The sequence below is a fragment of the Cynara cardunculus genome (assembly GCF_001531365.2).
Source record: "Cynara cardunculus var. scolymus isolate 2C chromosome LG 6, CcrdV1, whole genome shotgun sequence".
Taxonomy (NCBI): Eukaryota; Viridiplantae; Streptophyta; class Magnoliopsida; order Asterales; family Asteraceae; genus Cynara; species Cynara cardunculus.
In genome coordinates, this window is record NC_037533.1 from 18,916,086 (window position 1) to 18,928,910 (window position 12,825).

At 37.4% G+C, this 12,825-nt stretch overlaps 2 protein-coding genes across 4 annotated transcripts; both read right to left on the reverse strand.

Annotated features, from left to right (window-relative positions):
• Positions 1-308: 308 nt before the first annotated feature.
• LOC112514326 (30S ribosomal protein S21, chloroplastic-like) lies at positions 309-1,470 on the reverse strand. Its single transcript, XM_025120739.1, has 2 exons — positions 992-1,470; positions 309-616 (listed from the first exon to the last, which is right to left on the reverse strand). The coding sequence occupies exons 1-2, from the start codon at positions 1,438-1,440 to the stop codon at positions 508-510; spliced, it is 558 nt and encodes a 185-aa protein (XP_024976507.1). The 5' UTR covers positions 1,441-1,470; the 3' UTR covers positions 309-507.
• A 1,760-nt stretch (positions 1,471-3,230) lies between these two features.
• Positions 3,231-12,349, reverse strand: LOC112514325 (telomere length regulation protein TEL2 homolog). Of its 3 annotated transcripts, none has more exons than XM_025120737.1 (14): positions 12,161-12,349; positions 11,918-11,946; positions 11,460-11,562; positions 11,118-11,286; positions 10,509-10,688; positions 10,172-10,332; positions 9,000-9,276; positions 8,578-8,792; positions 8,368-8,466; positions 7,375-7,898; positions 6,267-7,039; positions 5,470-5,668; positions 4,399-4,559; positions 3,231-3,431 (listed from the first exon to the last, which is right to left on the reverse strand). In XM_025120737.1, exons 1-13 carry the CDS (start codon positions 12,342-12,344, stop codon positions 4,416-4,418), a joined length of 3,057 nt encoding a protein of 1,018 aa, XP_024976505.1. In that variant the 5' UTR covers positions 12,345-12,349; the 3' UTR covers positions 3,231-3,431; positions 4,399-4,415. The 3 variants fall into 3 exon arrangements, with proteins under 3 accessions (XP_024976505.1, XP_024976504.1, XP_024976506.1); XM_025120736.1 differs by having other exon boundaries at positions 3,231-3,491; XM_025120738.1 differs by having other exon boundaries at positions 3,231-3,491; positions 10,172-10,295; positions 10,496-10,688.
• Positions 12,350-12,825: the final 476 nt, after the last annotated feature.

The window sequence follows — 12,825 nt, forward strand, 5'->3', positions numbered from 1 at the left end:
AATGTACAAAAACTTGTCTCAGGTTTGGCGCGACGTTGAAATTAGATAGGGACATGACAGGACCTGAGTGGACAATATGCATTTTTTCTGTCCTACCAAAATAGGTGGAACACAAATCAGGGAGACGTGACAAGATTGGTAAATTACTAAACTACTAATGTCAAATTAAAACCCTAAAAACCTTTGACGATTCTTTCACCCTCCTACCCCACTTTCCCCTGTCCAGTTCTATCCAGTCAAATCCCGTCCTGCCCAGTCCAGTCCCCATACCAAAATGGTTATTTTGTGCATTTTATAAGTAGAACATGTAAATGGTAACATTGCTTCCAAATATATATTAATCGTAAGAGATTTTAACTGTAACAAAAATGCATTCTAAAAACAAAACCTAAATCATTAGCAGTCAAAAGCACATAGGTTGCAAATTTGAGCAGACGAGTAAATTAGAGCTTTCAGGGTGCAAGATCGAACCCTTGCTAAATCGGCAAAAAGAATCGCTGTTGGTTCTCATCGACAATAGGGGACTTCAACATCAATCTGTTCCCAGTTGTCACGTTCATCATCAACCACCTTCTTTTGTGGCACTTCCTCCTTTTTAACCACTGGTCGCGGACGCCTGTACAGATAAAGCAAAAGAAACATAGATCTTTGAGCAAATTCCATAAAGACACTATGTTAACTATTGTATTATTTGAACTATGTTCCCAGTTGTCACGTTCATCATCAACAATTGTATTATTAGAGATGGTAGATTATATGATTGAACATGGAGCCCTTAATAGGATATCACAAACCTGCTATGTGCAGATAAATTCTAGTTTGATCAAGATGAATTCCAGGCAAAACTTAATGTAGAAATCCTCATTCAGACATCATATAAGATCAAAAAATTATCCAATGCGATCATGAAGTGATGTTAAACAAGTTCCACCAAATTCAATATATAAACTACGCAACGAATTCAATAAATCAGAATCGAAAGCATCACAACCTTTTGGCTCTTCGTCTAGCAGTAGCAGCATCACGAATTTTCCGCTTTCGCTTCTCCTGATTGGTCTCGAAATATCTCCTGCGCTTAGCCTCTTGTATAATATTCGCTTTGAAAACCTCTCGACGGAACCGACCGATCAAACTCTCTTCAGGTTCATCAGGATTCACGATCACCTGAACGTTGTACGCCGATTTGAAGAATAAAGTATTTGAAAACGCAAGCGAAGGGAATAGAACTGATTGGATATCAGGAGAGACTTCATGGATTATGGGGGTTATTAACGGTTGTCTGATCTTTAGGATCTTCGATGACGATGAATTTGAGGAAGAGGAGGACGAGAGAGAGACGGTGGATGGTGGTGACGGCGGCGGCGGTGATGAAGAGAGAGAGAGGGAGGAGATAGAGTTCAACAGAGATGCAAATAATGAAGAAGAAGAAGAAGCTGCCATTAGAGAGGGTTTTAGCGGAGGTTTCTTTGCTGTGGTGACTTCTATTTTTCTTGCGATTTTTACTTTATTCTTGTTTATACTAATATTACAAAAATAGTCCCTTGTTTACACGTGACATACAGGTTTAGTCCTTTAACCTTAATTTTTCAATTCTATTAACTAACACAATCGATTATGTCTAACATTCAAATCAAATATTAGTGGTTGTTTGTTTACCTCTTAATAGTTTCATTAAGAGGCAACATCTGAACCGTTAAGAGATGAATCTTGTTTGACAAAAAAAAAATCTGCCTCTTAATGGTTCTAAAACTCTCTGAATGATTTTGTATCATGTATCTCCCTTAACCATTAAGAGCCTTAATTTCATTGTACACAATTACCAAACAATTATATTTCATTTTACACTATATCATGAAAGTCTCTTAATCATTCTGACCACTTAATAATTCTACACCAAATCATTTTGCAATTACCAAACAGCCCCTTAGATATGTTAAAAAAAAGCCTAAATTCAAAACTCAGTCCGATCCGGGCTTGAAAACACCGGATCTAGTAAACCCAAACCCAGGTCCAACCTCAAATCCCGATAAGGCCAACTTTCTTTTTTCAAGACCCGTTTTAAGCCCGACTTAAAACCTCTCGACAAAGTCTAATAAAACCTGAAAAAGTCTAATTAAACCCTTTTTTCTACCTCAAATTATTAATCAAGTATTTATAACGTTATTTAAGAATAACAAAATTGTAAAGAACACTTGTGATTGGATTTTTTTCTTTGGATTGAAACGTAATCCTCTTAAAATGGTGTCCAAAACGGACCACGGTTTTCAAATATATATTTATACACACATTTGTAGAGCTTCTTGTGTTTACTTTTTATACGATTTTCAAACCTTTGTTTTTATAAAAATCGAAGGGAACCCAACTTACACACAAAAGGCCGAAACCGAACATAATAACGAAAAAAAGTTGGTTAAAAAGAGACGAACGACCGGTTACAAATAGTTTAGGACCTTTGGTTCTAATGAAACTTAAATTTTGGATAAGGAACTAGTTAAGACTAGCATTGATAAGTTGAATAAAGATGCAAATATGAGACCAAGACCGAGAATCGTCCTGGGCCCGATTAAGAAAAACGGTTAGGGTGAGGACAACGCTTAGGACCGTCCAGGCCCAAAGAACCGATCAATCCCTAATTCTTTATTGGGAAAAAACCCGTTTAAGACCGGTCCTCATTCATAAGCCTCATTCATAAGCCTCGGTCTAAGGTAAGAGCAAAGCCTGGTCAAACTAGAATTTATATACATTAAACAATGGTACATAGTTAAAAATAAACAGAGCCCAACCCTGAAGGACCTATTCGGGCCCATTTTTCAGCTTTTAGGACCGGTTAAGGACCAGGATTCGTCCATGTGCATCCCTAAACTCAACAACCATTAAGCCAAAAATGTGCACCAAAAATCCACAATAGATAATTAAATATGCACAAAAAATCCAAGCCGACCTAGGTCCGTCCCGGAAAAGCCTGGGCCTAATGAGCCCAAATCCTAGTCCAAGCCAGGCCTCAAAACCCGATCAGGATATATTTTGGGTGCCTGACCTAAAAGAGCTTGAAAAAAAAGACCGGTTAAGCCCAAAAAAACCCCCACAGGACCTTTTTTTTTTCAACCCCAAAAATCAGTCCGGCCCTAAAAAAAGCCAAGGCCTTTTTTAGAACGGGCTCGGAAAGCCCGAGTCCAGGCTGAAAAAGCCCGGACCTTAGACCACAATGAGGAAAACTAGATGCAAGTCCCTTTTCCGAAGAAAAAAAAAGATAAAAGTCCTGATAAATGCACACATCCATTAGAGTCAATTACAATGTTAAATAAAACATGCAAGAAACACTTACATTTTTTCCCCTTCTAATGGGTATTTATACTTTCATACCCCAAGCCTATGAACTTCATGCATGATGCAACTCCATATGTACAATGATGACAGCAAATTTCGCACGGCTAAAAAGAATTTCAGAAAGCAAAGCGTAATGAGAACAAATAGATGCAGAGCCGTTACACCTTCAAGAGTAGACGGAACCATGTCAAAGACAATTCTAAGGCTCATTACTATCCAACACAGTATATCCCACTCGAAAGTAGGGTCTAGGGAGTGGGATATAAGTTGACAGAGTAACTGTTTCCATAAAGACCCAATAAAAAGACAGCAGGAACAATGACTAGCACATAGTAAAAACCATAAGATAAAAAAGAGTAAAAATGTAATGAGAAGGTACATTGAAAACATAGAAAAGGAAAATCTGCAACAAAGGGTGATTGGCTCAACGGCACCAGGTTACAGGTAGAGCTCCGCCTCCCAAGAGGTCAAAGTTAGCTTCATGGAATTCACCCAATACTTCTAGTGATGTTTCTCCATCTTGTATAGCAAAAGAGGTATATATGGCATGCACCTACCAAACTAAAAACCAAACCGACCCTGCAAATCCCACTCGGGAGTAGGGTCTCTTTTTTTTTTTTTTTTTGGGGGGGGGGGGGGTAGGCATATCAAACCTCTACCCAAAAGAGTAGAGCAGTTGTTTCACTGAAGACCCCCCCGACTTGTGCAAGAGTGTGAGTAAACGGGTAGAAGACATGAAGCACTACCAAACTACTCCATCCATCCAAAATGTTGGTCGTCAAGTTTTGGGATTTTGCACATTGATTCAAGAATGCAATTATCAGTTAATTTATAATTATTATAAGATCTTATTCCATTTTTACTCTAGTAAGTTATGCAACTTTTAAACTTCAAGGAGAGAAAGATTAAGTGGTTCTAAGGAAAAATATTATTTGACTACACCTAGATTAGCCAATCGAGTAACACCGTGAGAAACTTGAAAGATCATAAATGACTAATGTATTAGGATGGCGTACCAACTTCGTAATTTTGGGCATTAAAATATGACTGAAGTATAGAGGAGAAATTTACCAGTATTTTCTGACATATTAGAGAGGAATTCTGATTGTCCCTTTCAACAGATTTGATGGAAGATTTATGCCTCTTGTTTGGACTATGCTATCTGATGACTCCAATGCTCTGGATGTTTGGAGGGCCATTTCGGAGTGAAGTTGAAGACAAGCCATTGCCATCTGACAGTATAATACCCAATAAGCAATATAACATGTAAAATAGCACTTAAACCGACATTAAAGAAGCCATATTATTTGTTGAATCTGAACACATTAAAACAATGGTGATTTATGGTTTGTCAAGAAGCTCGCTTATAGCAAGCATCTGGCATATCATCAAACCGGTAAAACATCCAATTTGTTATATCATTTAACATTTTAATTTCTGGGTCCTATTTATTTGGTGTGAAAAAAGAAATGAAGATATGATAGTGGCTGCATTTACCCACAAAACGGAAGAAAAGGAGAAACAAATGAAACCTAAATCGTTGATAATAGATCTAAAGATGGAATCTAATAGATCAATGAGGGGAGATTATCAAGAGGTCCTGAACAAATTTTTATCAACAATCACTTAAGGCCTGTTTGTTAGCAGCTTAATGGGACTCGCAGCTTATTCGGATAGCTATACATGACTGTTTGGTAGTGACTTAATGATATAGAAAGTGGCTTATTCAGTAAGCTTCTAAAGGGGAGCTTTATGCAGAAAGCCAAAAAAATTCCAAACCTGGCCCTCCAAATTAAAAAAACATGCTCCTTTCATCTACGAAACAACCCTCCCAAACAAAAGCTTCCCAATCTATACGGACAGATTACAGACAATTTTATCCATACGGTCTTAATGGAAAACCAACCAAACTCCCCCTTAATTCTGCATGAAACAATTATAGAAAAGCTTTCTTCACGCAAACAACCGCTCTACCCTCCAGGGTAGAGGTCAGGTTTGCATACATCTCACCCCTCCCAAACCCACCTCCACATGGGAATTACCGGGGCTCGTTTGGTTTTAGTTTGCTGAAAATTTGTGCAGTGACTTCTTATCATTTCATTTCACATGATTGAATAACTATGTTTATTGTTTTCTACTAACCATGTAGCATTCTTTATCAGTGTCTGATTCCACTACAGAGAGAGCCCACGTGCGAACCCACTCCAACCCTCTAGATATTTCATTACTTCCTTCAACCAGTGCAGATGCTACAAAAGTAGGATTAAGAGCCACCAATATGCATGATGCGGCAAAAAGGACAGATTTACGAACATATGCTTCTGCATGATGACTTATGTCCCTGCAATTAAGCCCAGTAGTTATAATAAACAAATAAAAACTTCCAACCCTTGGGATCTCCTGTAGAATCACTACAACAAAATTGGCTTTATATGATGCCAAAGATGTCTTCTAATAGATCACTTTATAGGATTTAAGTTAATGGAACCAAACAATCATTCTATATAAAGGTGTTATAATAGGATGTTAGGACGAATTTGGACATACCAACAAGTTCTTTAAGACACTTTTGATATAAACTGTCTAAGTAGCTTTTTATGAACACATTTTTTTACAAGACACTTTCTCTATAAGACACTTTTCCAAACAATGTTATATAAAAAAACTAATAGGACACTTTATTTCAAAATTGTCCTAAAAAACTTGTTTCGACATCCAAAAGCATCATGTCAACTTATTGTAACACATTTATATAGGAGGCACGATTGTTTGAACCTATGAACTTAAGTCCTGTAAAGCAGTCTATTAGGACATTTGGACATAATATGGAGTCCTATAAAACCAATTTTGGAGTGGTGAAATGGCAGCCATATCCTTCCAAAAATAGAACACCATGTAAAAGGTCCGTATTTAACCCATGTCAGATGTGTTTGTAATACCTGGAACTCAACATATCCAGTAAAGGGAGTGCCAAAACAGATGCTTCAGGATGCATGGCGGAACATTTCATACAAGTACCGAGCATGTGGATAAGTTTTCCAAGGACGATAAAGTCCCTGCCAAGAAAGTCTACGCCATGTCTTTTTTTGTCGAATCCCTGCATGGCTGGAAGCATAAAAGCAGCTGCGAATGGAGGGAACTTATTCTGGGACCATTCCAGCTGATTATCTTGTAGCACGTTCGTTGATTTGCGGCTCCACCGCCGTGACTTTCCTCTCCTGTCCTGACCTGGCTTGCCAGGGAGCTCCCTCTCATAAGACTGTGTCAAGCTCAATGGAGATTCGGTTCCTGATATCTCTTTCCAGGTGCTTGCACCCGAAGGTCCTATGCTACTTGGCAAGAACCATGGTTTAGTCTCGGCAGTAGTCCATATTTGGGTTCTTGATGGTTGTTTTTGCCTACTGGTTCTTGCATGAGCGAGCTCCAGCGCTGCATCTGTCATGACGTCGAGAATCATTATCCGCTGGCTGGTATCTATGTTAGGTGAATATAATAGTTTATTTATTGGATCTAGACTTCCCAACGGACAATTGACGATCAGAGCAACTAGTGCTTTTTGCCTCTTCTCTTCGGCTGATTCTTCTTCCCCTTCCAAAGTTGAATCGGAGCAACGGACCTGAACAAGCGTTCTGACTAGATCACCTGCTATAAATGAAAGTTCATCCGGAGCTGCACGGATAAGTTTTTCAGCAACATCAAGAGCTCTTTCAACCTGCAAATAGAAAGTGAGACAAACATATATATAAAACTGTTTGATCTCTCCGAAATGAAATAAATAAAATGAACTTGCAGAAAAACATTCAGTACAAGTCTATGACTTTGAAACAAGGGGTTATTTAGCTAAATAACCTCATGACAGGTGCTTTTTAAATCCACGACCTTTTGGCAGGTTTCTAGGCATTCTTGGGTTTGGAAGTGGCATTCTTCTGTTAAGCAATGACATTCTCTAACTTGTCAAAAGGTCATGGATTTAAAACGAACTTGTCAAAAAAGTCATTTAACCAAAGGACCCAACAAGAGATTGCTAAGAAAACGGAAATGGCTTACACCATCTGCATCATCAGACTTCCTTAGGGCTCCAACAATATCAATTAACTGCGCAAAGTTCTTTTTCAAGTCAGTATCATCATCAGACAAATCATATGGTTGTAGAGAGGATTCACTGGAGGTTTCAGAAATCTCAGAATCGTCATCGTCGTCGTCATCGTTGTTGGTATCTTCATCCGAAGCAGCCTCGTTATTCAATTTCGCAGGATCAATAACCTCATCTGGATCAACCAAGGTTAATTCCATCAACTCTTTATGCTTTTTCTTGTTCTTTTTGTCTTTACAATCCTTTTCTGATACCAATGTACTATGGCCCTTATCTTGGTTTATCTCCGTTTCTTTGCCATCTGATATTGCCAATGCCTCCCTGTCAGTATTGGTTGTTGTGAATTCCCAGTCAATAGTCTCCTCTCTGCAGCTATCGTCAAGATACAGAGGGTTGCTTGGGTCAATCACTTTCGAAAAGACTAGAGCAACACTGCTAGCCATCCTGCGAACCAAATCAGAAGGGCTCTCCAGCCTACCTGGCATCATCAAACAAAAGGTTGAAATGAACTCAAAATAGAAATCCATCAGTACAGCATTAGGGGAAAAAGTTCAAATGAAAACCATAAATATATTCAGAACCTGAGAACCAACTATTTCAAGTATCATTCATGATGAGTAATCCTGAATAATCATGAATATATCATGCATTTCCATAATTCATGATATCATGCATTTCCATAATTCATGATATCATGCATCTTCATCATGAATAGCATGTATTTTCATCATGAATATCATGCATTTTCCTTATGAATGTCCATCATTACATTCATCATGAATATCTATCACTATCATTACATTCATCAACAATATCTATCACTATCATTACATACATCCTGAATAAAACATGAATAGTTGGTTCCCAAGTGCTGAAAATATTTACGGTTCTCATTTGAACCTGCCCCTACAGCATTACAATCTACAAGTAGAAGAAACGAGATATACAGCTAACCCCTTGAAGAATCAAGTGCATCGCATCCTTGGTAGCATCTAAATCTTCTTTTTTTAGCTTTTCTAAGGAAAGGCCAACTGCTGCAGTTAAATCTGAATCTCAAATTAAGGAATCACACTAAAAAGCATAATTCATACATACTACAGAGAAATAAGGCAATCAAGTCAACTTTATTAATACCAGGTAAAAAGAAAAAAAGATACAAGCTTGTTGCTCTACTGGTGCTGACTGCACAAACTCTCGCTTGGACCATACTGCAAGAAGACGCTGTGTGGTATCCAATATATTGCAATGCTTTTGACTTTTGATCTTGAATGCAGTATCAGGAGGGCACTGAAGAACCGAGAACTGCAGGATCCATTTCAGGCAACATACGGGGAACACTTTCCAGAGTAAAAATCTTTCGATAAACATGGACCTGTAACTTTCTGTTAAATTAGCTCGCAATATGAGATCAATATCTACCATTATAAATAGCATTCCCATAATCTTGGAAATTTAGTAATTTTGTCCCTTTGTGACGGATTATAAGTCCTAAATCTCGTGCAACTGTGTCATACTTCTCATATTACAGGAAACATAAAGACGTACATGAAAAACATAGGGTCCAAGGGATATATCATACCTGGTTGATGCTTGCCGCTCATAAATCCGGTGGAACAACAACCAAAGAATCCAGTAACCTTCAACATCATTAATATTTTGAGTTGCTAGCTTTAGCAAAAGCTGCTCAGATATTCTTTCTACAGCATATGAATCTTTAATTGCCTCCATTATTTTTGACCAATACTGCAAACCAGGCTTTGATTTAAACGCTTCAGAAACAGTCAAATCACTGCCTGGCTGCAAGACACTTCGAACTTGAGTAACAATTTGTGGGATCACTTCACTTAACAGCACATCTGCATGCCACAAGAAGTTCTTATCTTATTGTTGAACTGACATTATCAGATAGAAACTCACGAGAAATAGTCTTTAATGTACAACTTGTAATTGTAAGAAATTGCCAAATCCAAACCCTCTTGTAGAAATTTTGAGAAGATACATTTGTACAGCTAGGGGTACCAGGTTCGACCCCTTGCTTAAAGCAATATTTGTTCTTTTATGAAAAATACCAACCTTTTGGTCTTTACCCCCAAATATAAGGCATGCTGTTTCAAACTGTTTCAAACAAAAAGATATCCAATGAGACATGCCTTCTATCAAATTATGATCATTTTGGGTTAACTGATTCAAAGAGGCTCTTAGTCCAAAGGAAGTCCTAATAAAGTGTCCAATACTGCAGCATAGTGATGGCATATAACCATCAAGCACATGTGAGCTTATTGAAGAACTAGAAACTTAAATCCATATACCCAATTGAATGCCATTAATTGTAATATAACAGAAATATATGTTGAGAAAATTAAAAACTTCCTGAAATCACTGTCATGATGTTCCATAAACTATTTCAAAAGCAATATTTTGATAAAAAAAAGGTATAATTGTATGATTGAAAAAATCAGTATCTAGGCCTGCAATTTATTATGCTTATCAACTAAATTTTGCTGATTATTCGATCATGTTCCTGTTCACACATGTTGCTCAACTTTTTCAGAAAAAAAAGGTTGAACATTTTTGCTCCTTTTTTATCAGTCTTTGCTGTAGCATATAGATAATATCTGAAAATTCAGATTATATTAACAGGTAATATATGGACATGCAACGTAAATCAGTAGGATACAGAAAAAAACATCAGATACTGCAAGTTTAGTGCACATCACTTAAAGTTGTTGTGCTTGAGATGTCATAACAAACCTGCAGATCCGCGCCTACAAATACGGGCGAAGGCATCCCCAATAAATAGGATAGAGCCATCCAAATCACTTCTACTAAAGTTAGTTGATTCATCATAACACTTCTTCTCCCATTCTTCTGCTCCCTGAATGAGTTGAATTGTAATCCTTTTGACGTATAAGCTGACACATCCCCATCAAGATATAACAAAACCCAACATGTTTGGGACGAAAAGAATTACGATCCAGATAGAATGGGGACATATGTAACTTTCACATAAGTTTCAAATCACACAAGACAAACATAATAATTAAAAAGATCAATTATCTTTCTTGCTGCTCGTACATATGAAGGATACTGTGATGAAAGTAAGACAGAAGATCCCAATCGTGCTTTGTCAGGGACAGATGTAACAAGCTGTGCCACTTTAGAGATTGCAGACTTGTGCTGCTCAAGATTCATGTTTTCGGGGTGTTGAGAAAATTCTCTAGCCAACTGGAGCACCCCATCATTTTCAAGCAAGCATAGTGCCAGTAATCTGTCATATATACAGAGGTTAGATCTAAAAATCCAATCCCTAATCACAAAGGACGGGCATTGTCAGGTATTCTCTGTCTGCTTTTAATATGATCGTCTAATTTCTCATGCTACAGACTTCCGGCTGTAAAGGTTCAAAATTGGTAGTATCTGAACTTTTAACCATGCTATCAGAACCACATAAATACATATTAGGCAGATTAAAAAGCACACTTGTGATAACTAGACCAATGAACTACTCCTACAGAAAAGCACGTTTATATGGGGGACAATTCTATATGCTCCTGGAACCCAGAAAATAAAGAAAGATAAGATGAAATAAAAAGATAACTCATATAGCTTTTAGCCATGCACAACCCTACACAAGTACCAGACTAAATCTACCAAATATTAGTGCTATAACCAAATGACATACAAACATTGGCAATACCTCTGTGCATTTGAGCAGACGCTTGTTTCAAGTCCCCCATTTGACTGATGTTGTAAATAAGGAACTAAAGTTTGTACAACCTCAGAGACACAACCGCTTAAAAAGAATACATCATACAAATGTTTCTTTGCAGAAATGGGAAAACAGGTTAGCCAATCCAAAGCAACATCTGCATATCACAACACCTACTATTAGCAACCTGAAATATAAAATCTCAACACTAATAAGTGCTTCACTTTGGTGAAAATTTTGCAATTTCTACAATATATAGAACACAGGCGAAAGCTTTTCTTCATAGATCACTGGTGTGCTCTATAGAGGAGCTATGAAATTTGTGATTACCAAACAACAAGACTCTAGACATTGTTGGAAATGCGGTACTTCGATAAAACACCTGCCACCAGTTATCTCTTTCGTGTTCCGAAGGAACTTCTGCTCCAATAACCTGTACACACCACAAAGACGATCCATATATTCAAAAAAAGAGGAAAAAGAGGGACCATAAGGAATGACAAATGTTACTCTGCCCATAATCATCAAACAGTCGATCCACTTTCATTCTCAAAATTACTACCTTTCAGGACATGTACACAAAATAGATAAATAGAATCCATGTCAAACAGAAGAAATGTATCCATTTGGAGTACAACTTCTCTGGGATAATGCAATTTCCATTTCTATCACATGAATTAACTTCAATTATGAACTAAGAAAACTAGTTTGTTGGGATTTCAAGAAACCAAGGAGCAATAACTAAGAAATATCAACAGGAACTTTTAAATAAACAAAAGATTACAAACCTCATCTCTATACTGTTTGTCAATGCTACCTACAAATTCATAAAAAAATTAAAGCAGTTAGTAACCCTTGATCATTTATACTAAATCCCCAATTAACACCTCCTTCGTATTACAATCACTAAACCTAATCAAAATAAAAGCACATAATTTTCTTCCACGTCCAATAACTTTAGTGATTAAAGACGAAATAACTTGACAGTATCAATCATATGATCAAACTGAAGGTGTATAATTATATATGACCTGCGAATGCGCGGGAATCGAGAGGAAAAAGGCGGACTGCGAGAGAGTGGAGGGCGCAAACAACTTGATCAACGTTTTTGGCTTCTTTGATCGTGGCGATGACTTTGCCGACTGTATCGAGTACTTCACTATTAGTGCTCTTTTCTCTTTCGTTTTTCTTCTCTGTTTCTTCGCCGCCGTCCATGGTTGCTCCGGGCTGAGCAGCTCCTTCGCTTCCCGGTGTTCCCATTTATTTGTTTTGGGAACATTTTACATATGTTTTCACGGCAGGTCCCTGAACTTCTAAGATGTTGTCTTAATAACCCCCCCAATAATTACCAAATTATAAATTTCACCTCTTAAATTGAATCAAACGCTTGTAAAAGTCGCCCGATTGCTTGTTAGCCAAACCTCTGAACTCATTGTTTCATGGAACTTTCTAATTTTTGTTGTTGATGTTTTTGTATTCTTTTTAATAAACCGAAGCACCCCTAAAGATTTAACATGTGCACCTCTAAGGGGTTGTTTGACAATTGCTAAATGGTTTTGTTCAGAATGATTGAGTAGTCAGAATGATTAAGAGGCTCTTATGATATAGTACAAAATGAAATATAATTGATTGGAAATTGTTTACAATGAAATTAAGGCGCTGAATGGTTAAGGAAGGCATGTGATACAAAATCATT